Consider the following 14,126-nt stretch of genomic DNA (forward strand, 5'->3'; position numbering starts at 1 on the left):
ATGACGTGAGCAACTAAAATCAATACCCCATTCTCCACCATTCCTGCCCGCACTATCAGCTTAGCAAGGTCCACTACTTCCTCTAACCGCAGTTCCCTTATGGTCCTATTGAGTCTAGCTGTTAATAGTACCAGGGCAGAGCTTGTTAAAAGGCCAAGGTTCCCTAGACCCTGAGAATGGGTTTCAACTGTTGACGAGAGAGTTATCATGATTACCATGATCATCCTATAACAGTCCTTACCATCCAACTGGTCTATATTCGCAACTATACTCTGTGCCAATACCGTAAGGACCTCTTCAGTGAATGGGCTTGTATATACTAGTAACTGCCGACAACAATGTTAGACAATAATAAGCCTATCGCAACCTACCCCCTCCTTATTGCTGATAGAGCCATGTATAATAGCAGCCCTTTCCACGTAATGGGATTGGTTCTTGGGAGATAGTGCTGCCACCCGTTCTGATTCCGTCATACCTTGTAAAGCCGGTTCAGAGCCACTCCTAACAAGCCCTTTCCTGACTGCTAGGGTGCTTATCCTGCGTCGTAGAGCCGTAGTATGAAAGCAAAGCATGATGCAACAACAACATAACCATCCTCAGGCCGTCTGCACCAAACTTCCGCAATTCAAGCGGAAGTCGATACTGTAGCGCACGCCCTTACTGTGCATCGAAAATAATCATGCAATCTTGCCCCGGGATGAGGCGTGTCTGCTGATCAGTATACCGGATTGGCCAGATCTGAGGGTAGATTCATGTCATTGCCTGTGTTAGTGTTGTGTTGGCTGTGAACCTGAGATATTGGTTGTGTACGGGCTGGATGATGGAGCGTTGGTACTCCCTAGCAGTGATAGGTATCGTCGCCACACTTCCACATTGCGAAGTACTCCTATATTTAGTCGCTTTAGTGTTTGACTGTCGTTTGCTGTATTGGTATGGCCGGTAAACATGGTCGTGGTAGTCCTCTCCTGACCCGTATCAGCCTGCTCATAGGGCCTGCATTGGCACTGGGAATAGTGAGGCCACTACGATGGACAGGTAGTGGGATGGTAATCAGGAATGGTCGATGGGGATATGCGTATGTGGGGGCTCGATGAGCTATCAGATAAACTCTTAGGTATTACCATGGCGTTGGTGATGGCCGCCATGAGTATCATGGTATTCCTGATCTTCCGAAAGGATATGAGATTCTCCATACTAACTGCAATACTACTTGCTAACCAAATAGCGTTGATAGTGAGTCTACGGGATTACAATATGAACAGTGCATGGATACACAGTATGGATTCACCAGCAAGTAACGTATAACCAATCGAATATGCATCGCAAGTATGTTGGTATAGGTAAGGGATTCCAACATGTCGAATATAAGGCTGGAGATGAGCTGCGTTCGGCGAGCTATCCTTATGTATCGGTTATTGTTTATATACCAGCTTCCTTAGAAGGAGGGAAGATATCATCTAGCGACATATCACGGACAGTTGATGAGGTCATAGAGAATAGTTCCAAGTCTTTGATCAAGGAAGTTATCTTGTATGCTCCCGAGGACTTACCCGTTAGTGGTGGTATTGGCGCCACTAATTCTTTTGTAAGGTTTCCCCTTCCTGAACTATATACACTCGTGCTGAGTACTTGATCCTATCAGGTCCGGTATTGCTCCTCTAAAGAGGTCCCTAAGTATTTAGAATGCACTGATGAGCAGACGGATACAATAATCTTCGTAAGGCTGCATCGACTGATTGTTTGTTCACTCTTTGGATTAGGTCCAAGCTGGTGTAACGGATCTCAAGCGGGACTGGCTCAATGGTATTGCTCGAGAGGCACTGGTTAGAAAGAACACCATTGCGATACCTGTAGTTCATTATGGTGGATCCGATCGGTAATGCTCGAATCGTTCATAACATAACTGGTGAGTATGTGTTATGGCAGGGTACAGGGGGCGGTTAATAAGAACTATCAAATAACAGCCTTGAACATAGACAAGATGGAGGAGGTGAGGCCCTGTATTTTTTCTATCCGACGAGTATCATCATCGAACTCAGAGTCCAGTAATGCCTCAATTAGCCGTCTTTGCTACTACCAAGTTTTGGCTAAACGAAGTGGATACGAATCAGAAGCTCTTGCGTGAGCATCTAACTCTAAGCCTGAGTATGAGAACATGGCTGTGTGGAGGGCAGGTGATACGGAATTATGGTATAGCCACTCGCTATGGCCATGTGGCTTACTCTTGTTACTTGGATACTTAACGCGATCTCCTGCTCTGTCAGATAATTGTCTCTCGGTTATCGGAGGTGACAATAGCTCCGGGGTATATAGTAACAGCATCGCAGTCAAGGCAGCCCTCAGTACCATTCAATGAATGGTTGGCTGATGATATTGCACAAGTTAATAGGAAGTGTCCCTACGATCTTGATTGGTGGATGTCTAAATTCCGTGATCCATTGGTATCTGCTAATGCCATGGCCTATGAAAGTTTCATGCTCCAAAACCCTCGAGGCTGCCTTGCACATCGTAATGGGGTCTTCCGACTTGAATCTGCTTGTAATACCGATGATAAATCACGGAGGTTCTATTGGCAAGATAATGGGAGGATGTTGAAAACTCTAGCAGATAATAGATGTTTGGATGCAGCTAGTCCTAGGCGGGAAGGTGCTCGTCCAGTGAGCTATTGGTGTATGGCTGGGAATGATAATCAACACTTCGAGCTGGAAGGTCACCGTCTTACATGGAATAGCTATTGTCTGGCGCCCACTCCTAGTGCTGATCTCGAATTCCAACTATGCAAGGATGACTCTTCTGGCAATCCTATTGACTCACAGAACTGGGTAATATTTTATCCGAGAGCGCTGCTCCTGGTGTAGGCATCGTGTGTGGAAGCAGTGTCGTTTAATGGGCCCTTCCCGTGCTTCTTAGGGGTGTAGGAGTAGTACATGCATTCTTTCCCTAGGTGGATACCAACAAACGGTGGGAGAATGTGGACTCTCTTGGCGCACCTGAACTATTCCGATGAGGGTGCCTACTACTTATAACCAAACAACCAGTCCTTCAACAGCTTGCTTTTTTGTGGATGCTGTGGTATTCCTCTCATTCTTTCGTGACTCCCAGTGTATGTATGGGCGACACTTAGATGTCCATCTTGCTCACCAGCCCTCCTGCCACTGTTCCGCGAGAGTATCTCATCCCAACAACTTGGCGGAAGTATCAACATTTTCGACATACTCCTGCTGGTGTTGTGTTTTCAATGATTACTGTTTCCTTGCCTGGGAGTGATTGCTATTACCGTCTGTGCGTGTAATTATAGATAACCCTACTAGTGATAGTAATAATAATGGTTACTCGCTTTGAGGCCTTATGCCGGGGTCACGACAGCACTGGGCAGCCGACAACCTTGGCTAGAGAGCTACGGAGAGTGTAAGAGGCAACCAATGGCTCAAGTGTACTCTAACTAGCCTTAGATATGCCCCAGTGAGCACTGATGAGCAAGAGAAGCTGCATATGGATAAACCATGGAGATCTGATCCAGACTTTTTCAAGAAGGTAACAAATGTGGAGTAGGTGAATGACACATTTATCGGTAGGCTCGTATCACAGCCAATGCTATGGTGAAGATGGTTACTCATGTAGCCTCGGGTGGTGATATTGAAGTTATGGGCCTAATGCAAGTAAAGCAGGGATAGCCCTCTTCAGTAGGGTTAGTAACTATCTATTGTAGGGTCGTATCGTCGGACATGACTTCATCATAACTGACGCCTTCCCTTTACCTGTGGAGGGCACTGAAACTCGGTAAGTGCTGGTATCAAGAGCCCCTTATCAGTCATTTGTCTAGGGTCAATGCCGGCGCGACAGCCAATGAGTTTATGATAGATTTCGTGGAATCCAATGAGTCGCAGATATCCAACGATAACGTGGTCGGTTGGTACCATAGCCATCCTGGATATGGTTGTTGGTTATCGGGCATTGGTAGTAATGAAATATCTGGATAATGGTAGGTCTAGTGTACGCCGCTTCAGACGTCGAAACTCAGCGTCTATACCAGAGGGCTAATGAACCGTTCGTTGCGGTAGTCATAGACCCTGTGAAAACAACAGCACAGAGAAGAGTTGAGATTGGTAAAGAGTGCGCAATATATAGTCAGGGTATTGCGGTGTTATTAGGTGCCTTTCGAACGTATGAGAAGACTTCCTCTGCTCCCAGTGGTACAGCAGCTGATGGTGCTGCTCGTGTAGTTGGTAATATACCATTGGATAAAGTCCAAGATTTTGGCGCTCATGCCAATAGTTATTATTCTTTGGAGGTAATGCTCCCATACTTTGGGGTGAGTCATTATGTGGGATCAGGTCGAGTATCTGAAGTCACCATTGGATAATCTTATACTCACCAAGCTGTCTAACTCTTCCTGGGTGGCTCTACTATGTTCCTCACCCCTCTCAACCAATACTGAGCAGATCAACTCGGCAGACCAGCAACTCCCCTATCTACGCAAGCTGGTAGCTGATGCTGGAGCCAAGACGAAAGCTAGTCTTGGAGATATCACTGCAGACAGGGGTCGTAGCGGAGGTGCTACCCAGGCTTCATCTAAAGGGCCCGTGGTGGACAACACACAAGTTGGCAATGCTCCCGCTGGAAGTGGGCGTGAGGAAGAGGAGGAAAACTGCGAGTAAGGACATCAGATGGGAACACCGTTTGGGAATCTATAATGGCTTCAGATGCATGGAACCATCACGGCAGAACCCAGGGACTCAGCAAGCTAGGCTTAGTGAGAGGCGAACAAAGAAGCATCGATCTTCCCCCGAGGGTGGGATAACAGCTACTGCGGGAGGCAGAGGACGACACCAGAGGAGTATCGAACTCCGCACTGGTAGTAGTTTAGCTTGGTAGTCGTTATATATATGGTATCATCTTGGTGACATCTCAGGTGGGCCAGAGTCTCCACCAATATGCCCAACATCCCAGCAATGCATAGGGTTGGGATTAGCAGCACAGGATGGGGTAGTAACATAGTTCTTCCTATCGCGACAAGTAACTCTTCAGCTATCGGCCAGTATCGAGCTAGTCTCCTGTGTACTAGCCTCACAGAGAGCACAACACATGATATTCGCTGACAGCCACCATATGAGGAGGCCACACGGCAACAGTGAAGGGAACCCTTCGTAGTAATCTCCATTATCCAATTGTGTCACGTTTCTATGCCAATATGTACCTGAGTTCAGTGGTAGTATCGTACAATGACGTATGGGAGCTGGAATGTGGTGGTAGGAGTAATGAGCAGACTCCTCGACAACACTACAAGTGTTGGACCATCGGAACAGTTATCTGTCAGTTCATGTGATCCTCAAGAATGCATGATACCTCCCATCTCCTTCTACCTGAATCCTATAACCGACCAAACAAACCCAATAATGCGTATGGTATATGGTTTGTGGTGGTAGTACTCTTCCTAATAACGATTGAATACACCAGTTTCGTATTCCTACTATGGGGCCCTCTCTTACCTCGGACCTCGGTATCTCTCTTATTGTGCTCATTTCACATATTGATAGCAATGAGTCTATGGTCACTGTACATGTCTGTTACTACGGATCCTGGTGCTGTACCGTTATATTGGGGCTTCCACATTGGAGAAGAAAACAAACGACGAAGGTATTGTAAGATGTGTAACGTGTGGAAGCCGGAGAGAACACATCACTGTAGTATCTGTAACCGTTGTAACTTGAATATGGATCATCATTGCCCATGGATAAACAACTGTGTTGGATTTTATAACCGCAAGTTCTTCATACAATTATTATTTTACGTCTATGCTACTCTAGCAGTGTATATAGTTACTGGCTCCTACCCTCTCTATTTGCATGTTAGTGAAGTGGTGATGGTAGATATAAGATTCCTGGATGCAGGTGATGTCCTCATTGTCGTCGCCTATATCGTTGCTCTTTTCTTTATCATTACTCTAACCAGCTTCCTCAAGTTTCACGTGACTTTGGTAATTGAGAACAGCACGACGATTGAGAATGTGGAGAGGGAAGGTGGGGATACAAGCAAGCAACAAAATGACTCTGATAGGCTTAAGTACGATATGGGCCGGAGAAGGAATGTGGAACAAGTGATGGGTTCGAGTACGCTATGGTGGTTCATACCGCACCACAATGCTACATCGAGACCAGTTGGAGATGGTGTTAACTGGTTCCATACCAATACACAAATGACTTCATCGACTAAGCATCTATGACCTCTCACCATACCTTCAAAAGACTCCTTCGATGGCAGCCTTAGGCGTATAGGTCTCTTTCAGCGGTCTTGATAGTTTCATAAGGTTCTTCAAGGATCCACGTGCATGTCGACGTTCTGTTAGATAAGGTTACCATTTCTAGTGTTCCTGCTATGTTGTTGTGTTGAGTAGCACACAGTTAAGTAACAGCAGTCCTCACGATACTTGTCTCCACCTGCAGGTAATGTTACTCTTACTTTTTTCTTCCAAGAGGTTACCTGTAAAGCGGATTGGCATTCGCCACTTCGCCCCTAGACGACAGAGTAAAAAGGGACTATACAAGCTGGAGTTCATGGACCATATTGAAACCGGTGTCAACCCTGCTCGAGTTAACTCTCTATCTGGATGTTACTGAGGTATATGTTCTATATTAGATACCCATGCAGTTCCTGTATCAAAAAGTGGAGGATCAGCCACCGAAGGAACTAGCATATACCATACATACGGCAGCTAGGCTACGTGTGGAAAATAAGGAGTTGTATGATAAATACCACTTAGACTATGGCACTGGTAGTGGTAGGTTCAACAAAGCTATTGCGGCCGCAGCTGATATGGCTAATGATATGAAACCTTCGTACATCGTTGGCATACTATTCGGTACCTTATGGATAGCCAAACATTGGCCTACTAATACTAATGATGTAAACAAATCACCACTCCTCACAGGGACAGCATCCTTGCCGTGTAAAAGGTCAAGGTTCTCTATACAGCCGTCACCCGCGATGATGCACACCGCCTTCACGGCGTTGATATTGCTTATTTACTCAAGGCAGCATCAGCCTTTAGTGAGGAGGTAGCGATGTACACTGTATAGGTAGACTACCTCGTCTATTCATCCTCTTAGTGTGGCATCTTGTGTAAACCAGAACTTCATAAGCTCATTCAACTGGTTCCGGATACAATGTCATCATCCAACGTTAGGTAGGTTAGCGAGTGGTTGATGAAGGTCACTTTATTGAAGGTGTTTACCAACAGATCCATTACAGAGTGCCTTGGAGCCATGGCTAAGCTGAAGATGACAAGTCAAGCAGCACTGACAGCTATTAGTCGGTAGTACGCATCTTTAGTGTCTTTCATGAGATACTGTGCTGGGCTCTTCATATGCAGGCAATTAACTTACCAAATGGAGTCAGTGCGAGTAGTTGATATACCTACCATTTTCCGCTCGTAATAACCATATATATTCTTTGTCCCCTTCGAGCTTCACCTCTCATAGTTACGTCAACTTGCTGCCGTTGATGCCCCAACCATTGGCCTCACCCTCCCCTCACCAAGCACTACTCGAAGGTATAGTACGTGCTGCTGCTGCTGCAGCTCGTGCATACATCCTTCTAGCTGCATCCTCTTCCCTGTGTGCTCGGATATCTCTTATGGAGGTGGAGCAGATATCAATAACAGTTGCTGCTCTAGGGAAACTATCTAAGTTCGGCGACTGGTGGCGACCATCATACACTACTGTATGGCCAATACGGGATTGTTCGTACGAAGGGGGGTAGTAGTGCTTGTTAGGTATCAGCTCTGTCAGCAGCATTGGCTGAACATCTCCCACTCCTCCAAGCGGAAATGATACCGAGCCTGATGCTCAATCTTGGTCTAGCTTGTGTATAACATTCTCAACACTGATCACTATCGATGCTGGTGCTGGTTTAGGATAATATACCACAAGAGACTAGAGCAGGGATTGATGTGTTATTGAGGCGTATGGCTAGTGCATCAGTTAGGGGTGTTCGTAATCAAACAGCTAGTGCCCTAGCTAGTAGGTATGGATTCAACTCACTCACCTACTCAATCTTCTACAGGTACCATATATGCTGCCGAGACTCTGCCTGCCTTGCATCAGGACATGCATAGTCTTATGTCTCTCACTAAGATACACCTGGAACGTAAATTAACGACCACGCCTATTGAGGTTATACTTTATTGGTAATTGTGCTGATGGAGTATTCCTGTTGTAGTCTCTGGCTGGTATACTTGGTAGCGTACCCTCTCGTACGGTGAGAACATGTATTGCTGATCATTTGATCCAAAGGCTCCACAACAACCTCTGTAAAGTGGATGACTATGTCCGAATAGCAATCACTGCTGGAGTCGATGGGAATACTGAGGTAAGTATGATATCCTCTCCTACATCTGAATGCCTACTACTTCTCTTGAGGATGATGACCTTCATACAGGTATCTGATATGCTCATAACATGTGCCACTTCTGAGGCACTAGATTTCCCACCTGGAGCTCTCATAGCTATGAGGGATGCTAGTGGTGAGGTGCTTGAGGTAGCGTTCTCTTCCCACATCATGCTGAGGATACCAACTTTAGGCCAATTCGGTACCAGACATCTACTTAATAGACGCCGTCATCGGTTATGGTCGGGTATCACCAACAATATGCAGTGCAATGCAGTGGCAAGTCGATAACTTTGCTGATAACACCAATTCAGCGTTTGATGCCTCTTCACTCACCACCTTACCATTGTCGTATCAGCAGGCGGCTGTATACCTTATTCATCATCTACACGGTCGATGTGCCGAGGCGGATGAACTGCTACGGATACTCCTTCGGAGGATGACAATACATACCTTGAATACAACCGAGCTCTCATTGCTGGTGAGGTCCTCTACTATTATTTCAACTATGGCTTTACTCTATTAGGCACGATACAGTCCGCTTTTGACGACACACCCTTCACTGGTCCCACAGATTGCCCGAAGGTGTTTGGACATTGTGACAGAGGTCTCAGTACCTTTCCCTAGTGGTCATCAGGAGGGGAATATTCATTTGGCCAAGTTACTATGTCGAGTGTTGTCTCTCTTATGTAAAATGGATACAGGAGATGCCTCAATGATGGAGATTGAAAGTGAGGAAATCATTGTGTATAGCAGCATTCGATGATAGTGTCGGGGAATGCCACACGTTAGGTCTCAAACGCACAGCTTGAGGCCATCAATGATGTCTTTGTCCGTCAGAGCTTCGTAACCTCATCTGTCAAGCCGCAGTACGACACGCTTCATATCTGCTTCCATCGGATTTCGTCTCCTTGTGTACGCTGGTGGTTCAATCTGGCTATCATAAGATATCGGATGTGCGCCTTTCACTTGGGGATGTAGTCAACATTGAAGGATGCTTAGTGAACTACATGCTATGTGCAGATCCTAGGACCGAGTGTGTTGGTGAAGATGAAAGCATTGAAATCTAGCGGAGCGAAGGAGCGGTTAGCTGGTCTCTGCCGCACAATGGGCTTCGAGGCTGTCGACCTCTCTGAGAAGTGACTCGACTTCCTTCTGCTTGTTGTTTGTTATTCGCCTCTTTGCAACAGGTTTTCGAATAATCTCCATGAAGTTGCCGCTTCTACTGAGAGCGAGTCACTGGCCTTAGTGCATCCATCAAGTACCGCGAGTGTATCGTAAGCTGCATCACCATCGAGGGTAGTCGGGTTGATATTCGAGCATCTCGAGTCCTTGATTCAATCATGCACTCAAGTTGATTGCATGAACTACATTGTTGTTTCCGAGATGGAAGATTTATTTGTTGTTTCCAGAACTTTCACTCGTGTCTTGTGTTTCTAAATGATATTGATCCCGTTAGTCAGTCGGTGCTTTCCTCTGTTCCATTATGCAATACCCCAACCCTCAGATCCAACCTCCAGGGCAGGTATCTTATCCTATTATGATCGCTGTTGAGTCTTAATGTACTCCTAGGTCCAGATGGCTACAGTCATCGGCAATCCCATGCCGGTAGGTAGGCCTACTACCGTTCTTGATGGTATGCAGATTGTGGCTGGCCTGCAAAAGGTATTCAATCACCCTACTCCCTATATGGTGTATGATCCATTCTAGGTTCAAGTCCGTGAACTACGTCAGATGGTCGAAGCCATTACGGGCTTTGATCAACGTAACAAGTAGGAACAACTCGTCCATGACGGGTATGCAGCAGATGATGCTAATCTAGGTATATCGTCAAGGATGAGGCAGGACGCGACATTTTCTATGCTGTTGAAGAATCTAATGTGTGTGAGAGGAATTGTTACCCCGCGGATTGTGCCCCATGGGACTTGCATATATATGTACTGGGGCCTAACGGGTAGGTCCTCGTCTCATACTGCGGCTCATTGGGAGATTATGTCACTCCGATGCTTTATCATCATGACTACGCTGGTTAATGGCATCACTAGGCTTTATAACGGACTGGACACTTTGCTCTGGTTGTGCAGACTACGTGGAGATCTCATCCATTGGCTCACAGTACATCGTCCGTGTTCCTGTACCTGCTTGTGTGCCAATCGACCAGTAGCCTATGTGACTGAGACGTCGACTGATCAGTGAGTTGATCCGAAGGAGAGCCACGTGTTGCATTTATTAGACTGTTAGGTTGTTGGGTACCTTGCACGATCCCTATGCATGCTGTGATCTCACATTCAAGATTAAAGATGCAGCTGGGAATGATGTCATCACAGGGGTTGGAGGATGCTGTCAGTTAGGGATGTGCTGTCCCTTACCGTGTGGCCCCTGTCAACACGTTGGTGTGGAATTGACCGATTCGATGTAAGTTCTATACTATGGTCTCACTGGCATTTTTTGAAATTTATCTTAGGAATAATTCCGGGGTTGGGAAAATCGACAAGTATTGGATGTGGGGTGACTGTTGCCCAATATGCTTCAAGGTTCTTGCCATCTCTACCATTTATCATATTGATATTCTATCAGGAACAAGATAACTATTGGATCACATTTGGGCAAGTTCAGAATCCTCGATGGAAGGCTCTGTTGCTAGCCTTGGGGATATTCATGGACTTCAGGTTAGATCCATCGTGCATCTTCAGCAGCAGCAACTAGAGAGTGCTGTCCCCTCTCTCAGATACTTCAGTCCTCGCAACCAACCCAACAACGAGTGATTAGAGTGGATGGTCATACCCTCAAGGGGAATCCCTTTTCTACTGGGGATTCCTCCCCGTATAATCATGTCGCATCGGTCCTTTTAAATGCTATTTCCCAATCTATGGTTGAAGTTTGACACGTTGATCTATCGTCTGATCTGAGGATATTTATTTGATGATGATGTAGTCGAGTTGGTAATCAGGATCATATCCTGCATATCTGAGGATTTAAGGCCGAGAATAAAGCAATCGTTCATTGTAGTAGCTCTGTGTGGTCGGCATGGCTAGCTGAAGGAAACCTTTGGGGGAGGGAGGAGGGATTGCTATAGACAGTGGTGATTGGTGATGGGTACTACAATCATGCCTATCATGTCTATATCCAACTATCCACATATAACAGGTACATGCACTCATAGTACACTATTTACACAGCTTTGCTCTGTAGGGGTTTTCAATACCCCCATGCTCTGCGATACCCACACCTTATCCTGGGGGTCTCTTTCCACGACGTAATGTCTCTCAATATGGATGCTTCACTGATCATCTCATCTAGCTCATTGAATCACAGTGTCGCTAAGCCACGTGAATTGTTATTCATCTGGTGCATGAGTGTGAATACTTGGCTCCTGCCTGGATCCGATGATCTATATCCATTATGCTAGAGGCCTAGAGTCCCCCTCATGGACTGCTCCGTGGATACCGTTATCCTCATTCACCAGACTGCGAATGTAGATACTTCATCTCCTACTATTACAACGTCGCGACGTTAGTTTGTATCCGTAATATTAGTTATTGCACTTTCCTAGGTATTCTATAGACTCAATTCAATGCCGAGACGTTTTTTGGGTCCATGTACTCTGCGGCGACTGACCTTGGAAACTCCTAGAGAGCTTTGGCCTTCATGATTGGCGAGGGCCCATCAAGAGCTTATCCAACCATATAGTGACCATTCGAGCATAGTGCATATCTTACCACCCTTACCATCGTTATCAACAGCATCGTTTTTTGCTGCGACCTGCGGTATCGATTGACTATTCTCCTGTTACGTTTTTTTCTCTGAGTTTCGTCCCACCGTGGTTGTAACTCTTGGCATGAGCTATCCGATATTCGTTTGTCTGTTCGAACTTATGAGCATAGATGTATGCTACCCAGTTTATCTGTGTTGAGTGTTGCCATTGAGCAAGCTTCGGGGACCTTTCCTACCACTGTCATCAGAGATCCGGACCGGATTCAAACCGATAATCATGTAGGGTGAAGCCCACAACCAGGCACCGAATCAGCTATCAGATCGATTCGGGTACAGTGTCATCCGTACCAGTATGGGGAAGGTATGTAGGTTAATGCTGGTCGGAACTTGGTAATTATGAAGGCTATGTACAAGTATGGATACTTGGAGCAATACTATCATCGACATCGTCATTGCTCTAGCGGATCGAGGTTAGTTCCACTTTCCAGGGGTTGTGTATCAGAGTGAAAACTATTTCATATCGAATAATTGTCGTGCTTTGTGGATTTCCTCGTCATCAACCGCGACCCCACTGATGAAGCAGCGACCCGAGCCTTGGTGTAACCTTCGCCATATGCCGTCCCCGCACCCGACTAATGCTACTCACTCCACTACGCCTTTCTCTCATAGTGTTATCGCAGGTGGTATTGCAGGTATGGTGGAGCTTACCGCAATGTAGGTGTGGGGCTGGGAGGTGTTCTATTTCTATCAGACGCCATGGAAGTTGCAATAATCACCACTTAGGTACCCTCTTGATGTTATCAAGACGAGAGCTATGGCAGGGACAGGTCGACAGAATAACATGTTCATTGTGTTATCAATGATTCACTCTGTTCGCTTGTTAACGGTTGGTAATCACTAGGTACTCACCAGAGCAATCAAGGATGAGCGTATTCGTATTTATCGCGGAATGCTCTTCCCCTTACTGTCTGAGACACCTAAACGGGCTCTAAAGTTTTCTACTAATGCTCAGTTGCGAGATAGTTTTCAAAGGTGAGGCCATACTCGCCAGATCGTCCTCAATTACCTTAGTCCAGGCTCGGATACTCCGGCCAGACGCTAGCATTAATGAGTGGTGTAGGAGCTGGTATATGCGAAGGAGCTATAGTGTGCTCACCAGAGCTGGTGAAGATACGTATGCAGCTACCCGAAAACAGAGGCCTCTACTCCTCGAGCATACAGGTATGCTACACTTCTCTAGGCTTAATACCATTCATGAGACGCGACAGGCCGCAAGTGCGATTATTCGGCATGAGGGTGTTGCGGCACTCTTCACTGGCTTCTGGTGTACACTGCTCAGGAACGCCTGCTGGAATGGTAATATGTGCTCTTGTAGCTTCCAATCACACCCATTCAGGGACCTATTTTGGGAGTATCTTCGCCATCAAGTCGACCATATACTCCACAACCAAGGAGGAGTCTAAATTCCTGAACTTCGCTGCTGGTACGAATATTTCTCCACTCTTCGCGATGCCCTCCCCCATTGAGGGATTTACCCTCACGCAAAGCGAATGGGACACATCGTCTTCTGGATCGAGGACCGTTCAGGTACCATTGCCGGCTCCCTCGGGTGTTGTGTCAACACTCCTCTCGATGTTGTCAAGACTAGAATGCAGAATTCATCAGCTTTAAAGCAGGCTCGACCCGAGGATGCAGAAAGGCTACTAGCAGTGAGCAATCAACTACGGCTACTTATCAGCAACACGGCTGCCGAGATCGGGTGATTCCATCAGGTACCAACACGCACAGTTCCCTTGCTACTCCATGTAGCGCGAACAGAAGGGGTGAGTCTCCTTATTACTCAATGACGATGTTGTGGTCATCGTTCCAGGTATCGTCACTATGGAAGGGGCTTGCACCAAAGATTATCCGTTTGGGTCCAGGCGGTGGCATAATGTTAGTAGTTTATGAGCAAGTGACAGATTATCTCGGCCGCCTCGAACGCAGAGCAGGCACTCATTAAGCCGTATTCTTTTCATCATTTTACT

General features: G+C 46.3%; 5 protein-coding genes across 7 annotated transcripts; all 5 read left to right on the forward strand.

The window, feature by feature from the left end:
• Window positions 1-905: 905 nt before the first annotated feature.
• Pmar_PMAR003028 (hypothetical protein) lies at window positions 906-3,007 on the forward strand (the record flags this gene model as incomplete). Its single annotated transcript, XM_002768193.1, has 9 exons — window positions 906-1,035; window positions 1,115-1,294; window positions 1,341-1,585; window positions 1,643-1,717; window positions 1,761-1,876; window positions 1,927-1,990; window positions 2,040-2,174; window positions 2,328-2,822; window positions 2,945-3,007. Exons 1-9 carry the CDS (start codon window positions 933-935, stop codon window positions 3,005-3,007), a joined length of 1,476 nt encoding a protein of 491 aa, XP_002768239.1. The 5' UTR covers window positions 906-932.
• A 300-nt stretch (window positions 3,008-3,307) lies between these two features.
• Window positions 3,308-5,185, forward strand: Pmar_PMAR003029 (COP9 signalosome complex subunit, putative). Its single transcript, XM_002768194.1, has 11 exons — window positions 3,308-3,408; window positions 3,453-3,534; window positions 3,576-3,659; window positions 3,710-3,780; window positions 3,824-3,957; window positions 4,008-4,106; window positions 4,152-4,291; window positions 4,335-4,654; window positions 4,704-4,855; window positions 4,913-4,986; window positions 5,029-5,185. Exons 1-11 carry the CDS (start codon window positions 3,326-3,328, stop codon window positions 5,149-5,151), a joined length of 1,362 nt encoding a protein of 453 aa, XP_002768240.1. The 5' UTR covers window positions 3,308-3,325; the 3' UTR covers window positions 5,152-5,185.
• Window positions 5,186-7,632: 2,447 nt separating this feature from the next.
• On the forward strand, window positions 7,633-9,767 carry Pmar_PMAR003030 (hypothetical protein; the record flags this gene model as incomplete). Its single annotated transcript, XM_002768195.1, has 11 exons — window positions 7,633-7,719; window positions 7,772-7,864; window positions 7,913-8,018; window positions 8,062-8,171; window positions 8,218-8,367; window positions 8,437-8,535; window positions 8,579-8,866; window positions 8,912-9,116; window positions 9,226-9,362; window positions 9,409-9,524; window positions 9,576-9,767. The coding sequence occupies 11 exons, from the start codon at window positions 7,633-7,635 to the stop codon at window positions 9,664-9,666; spliced, it is 1,482 nt and encodes a 493-aa protein (XP_002768241.1). The 3' UTR covers window positions 9,667-9,767.
• A 79-nt stretch (window positions 9,768-9,846) lies between these two features.
• Window positions 9,847-11,308, forward strand: Pmar_PMAR003031 (Phospholipid scramblase, putative). Of its 2 annotated transcripts, XM_002768196.1 has the most exons (9): window positions 9,847-9,910; window positions 9,958-10,050; window positions 10,096-10,157; window positions 10,208-10,339; window positions 10,470-10,577; window positions 10,627-10,800; window positions 10,850-10,919; window positions 10,963-11,054; window positions 11,114-11,308. In XM_002768196.1, exons 1-9 carry the CDS (start codon window positions 9,872-9,874, stop codon window positions 11,148-11,150), a joined length of 807 nt encoding a protein of 268 aa, XP_002768242.1. In that variant the 5' UTR covers window positions 9,847-9,871; the 3' UTR covers window positions 11,151-11,308. The 2 variants fall into 2 exon arrangements, with proteins under 2 accessions (XP_002768242.1, XP_002768243.1); XM_002768197.1 differs by having other exon boundaries at window positions 10,627-11,054.
• A 1,372-nt stretch (window positions 11,309-12,680) lies between these two features.
• Pmar_PMAR003032 (conserved hypothetical protein) lies at window positions 12,681-14,124 on the forward strand. 2 transcript variants are annotated; one of them, XM_002768198.1, is made up of 9 exons: window positions 12,681-12,813; window positions 12,883-12,949; window positions 13,001-13,131; window positions 13,176-13,320; window positions 13,368-13,455; window positions 13,496-13,582; window positions 13,687-13,808; window positions 13,872-13,922; window positions 13,970-14,124. In XM_002768198.1, the coding sequence occupies exons 1-9, from the start codon at window positions 12,713-12,715 to the stop codon at window positions 14,099-14,101; spliced, it is 924 nt and encodes a 307-aa protein (XP_002768244.1). In that variant the 5' UTR covers window positions 12,681-12,712; the 3' UTR covers window positions 14,102-14,124. The 2 variants fall into 2 exon arrangements, with proteins under 2 accessions (XP_002768244.1, XP_002768245.1); XM_002768199.1 differs by having other exon boundaries at window positions 12,883-13,131.
• The last annotated feature ends 2 nt before the right edge of the window (window positions 14,125-14,126 follow it).

The sequence above is a fragment of the Perkinsus marinus genome (genome assembly GCF_000006405.1).
Source record: "Perkinsus marinus ATCC 50983 genomic scaffold scf_1104296969090, whole genome shotgun sequence".
Classification (NCBI taxonomy): domain Eukaryota; phylum Perkinsozoa; order Perkinsida; family Perkinsidae; genus Perkinsus; species Perkinsus marinus.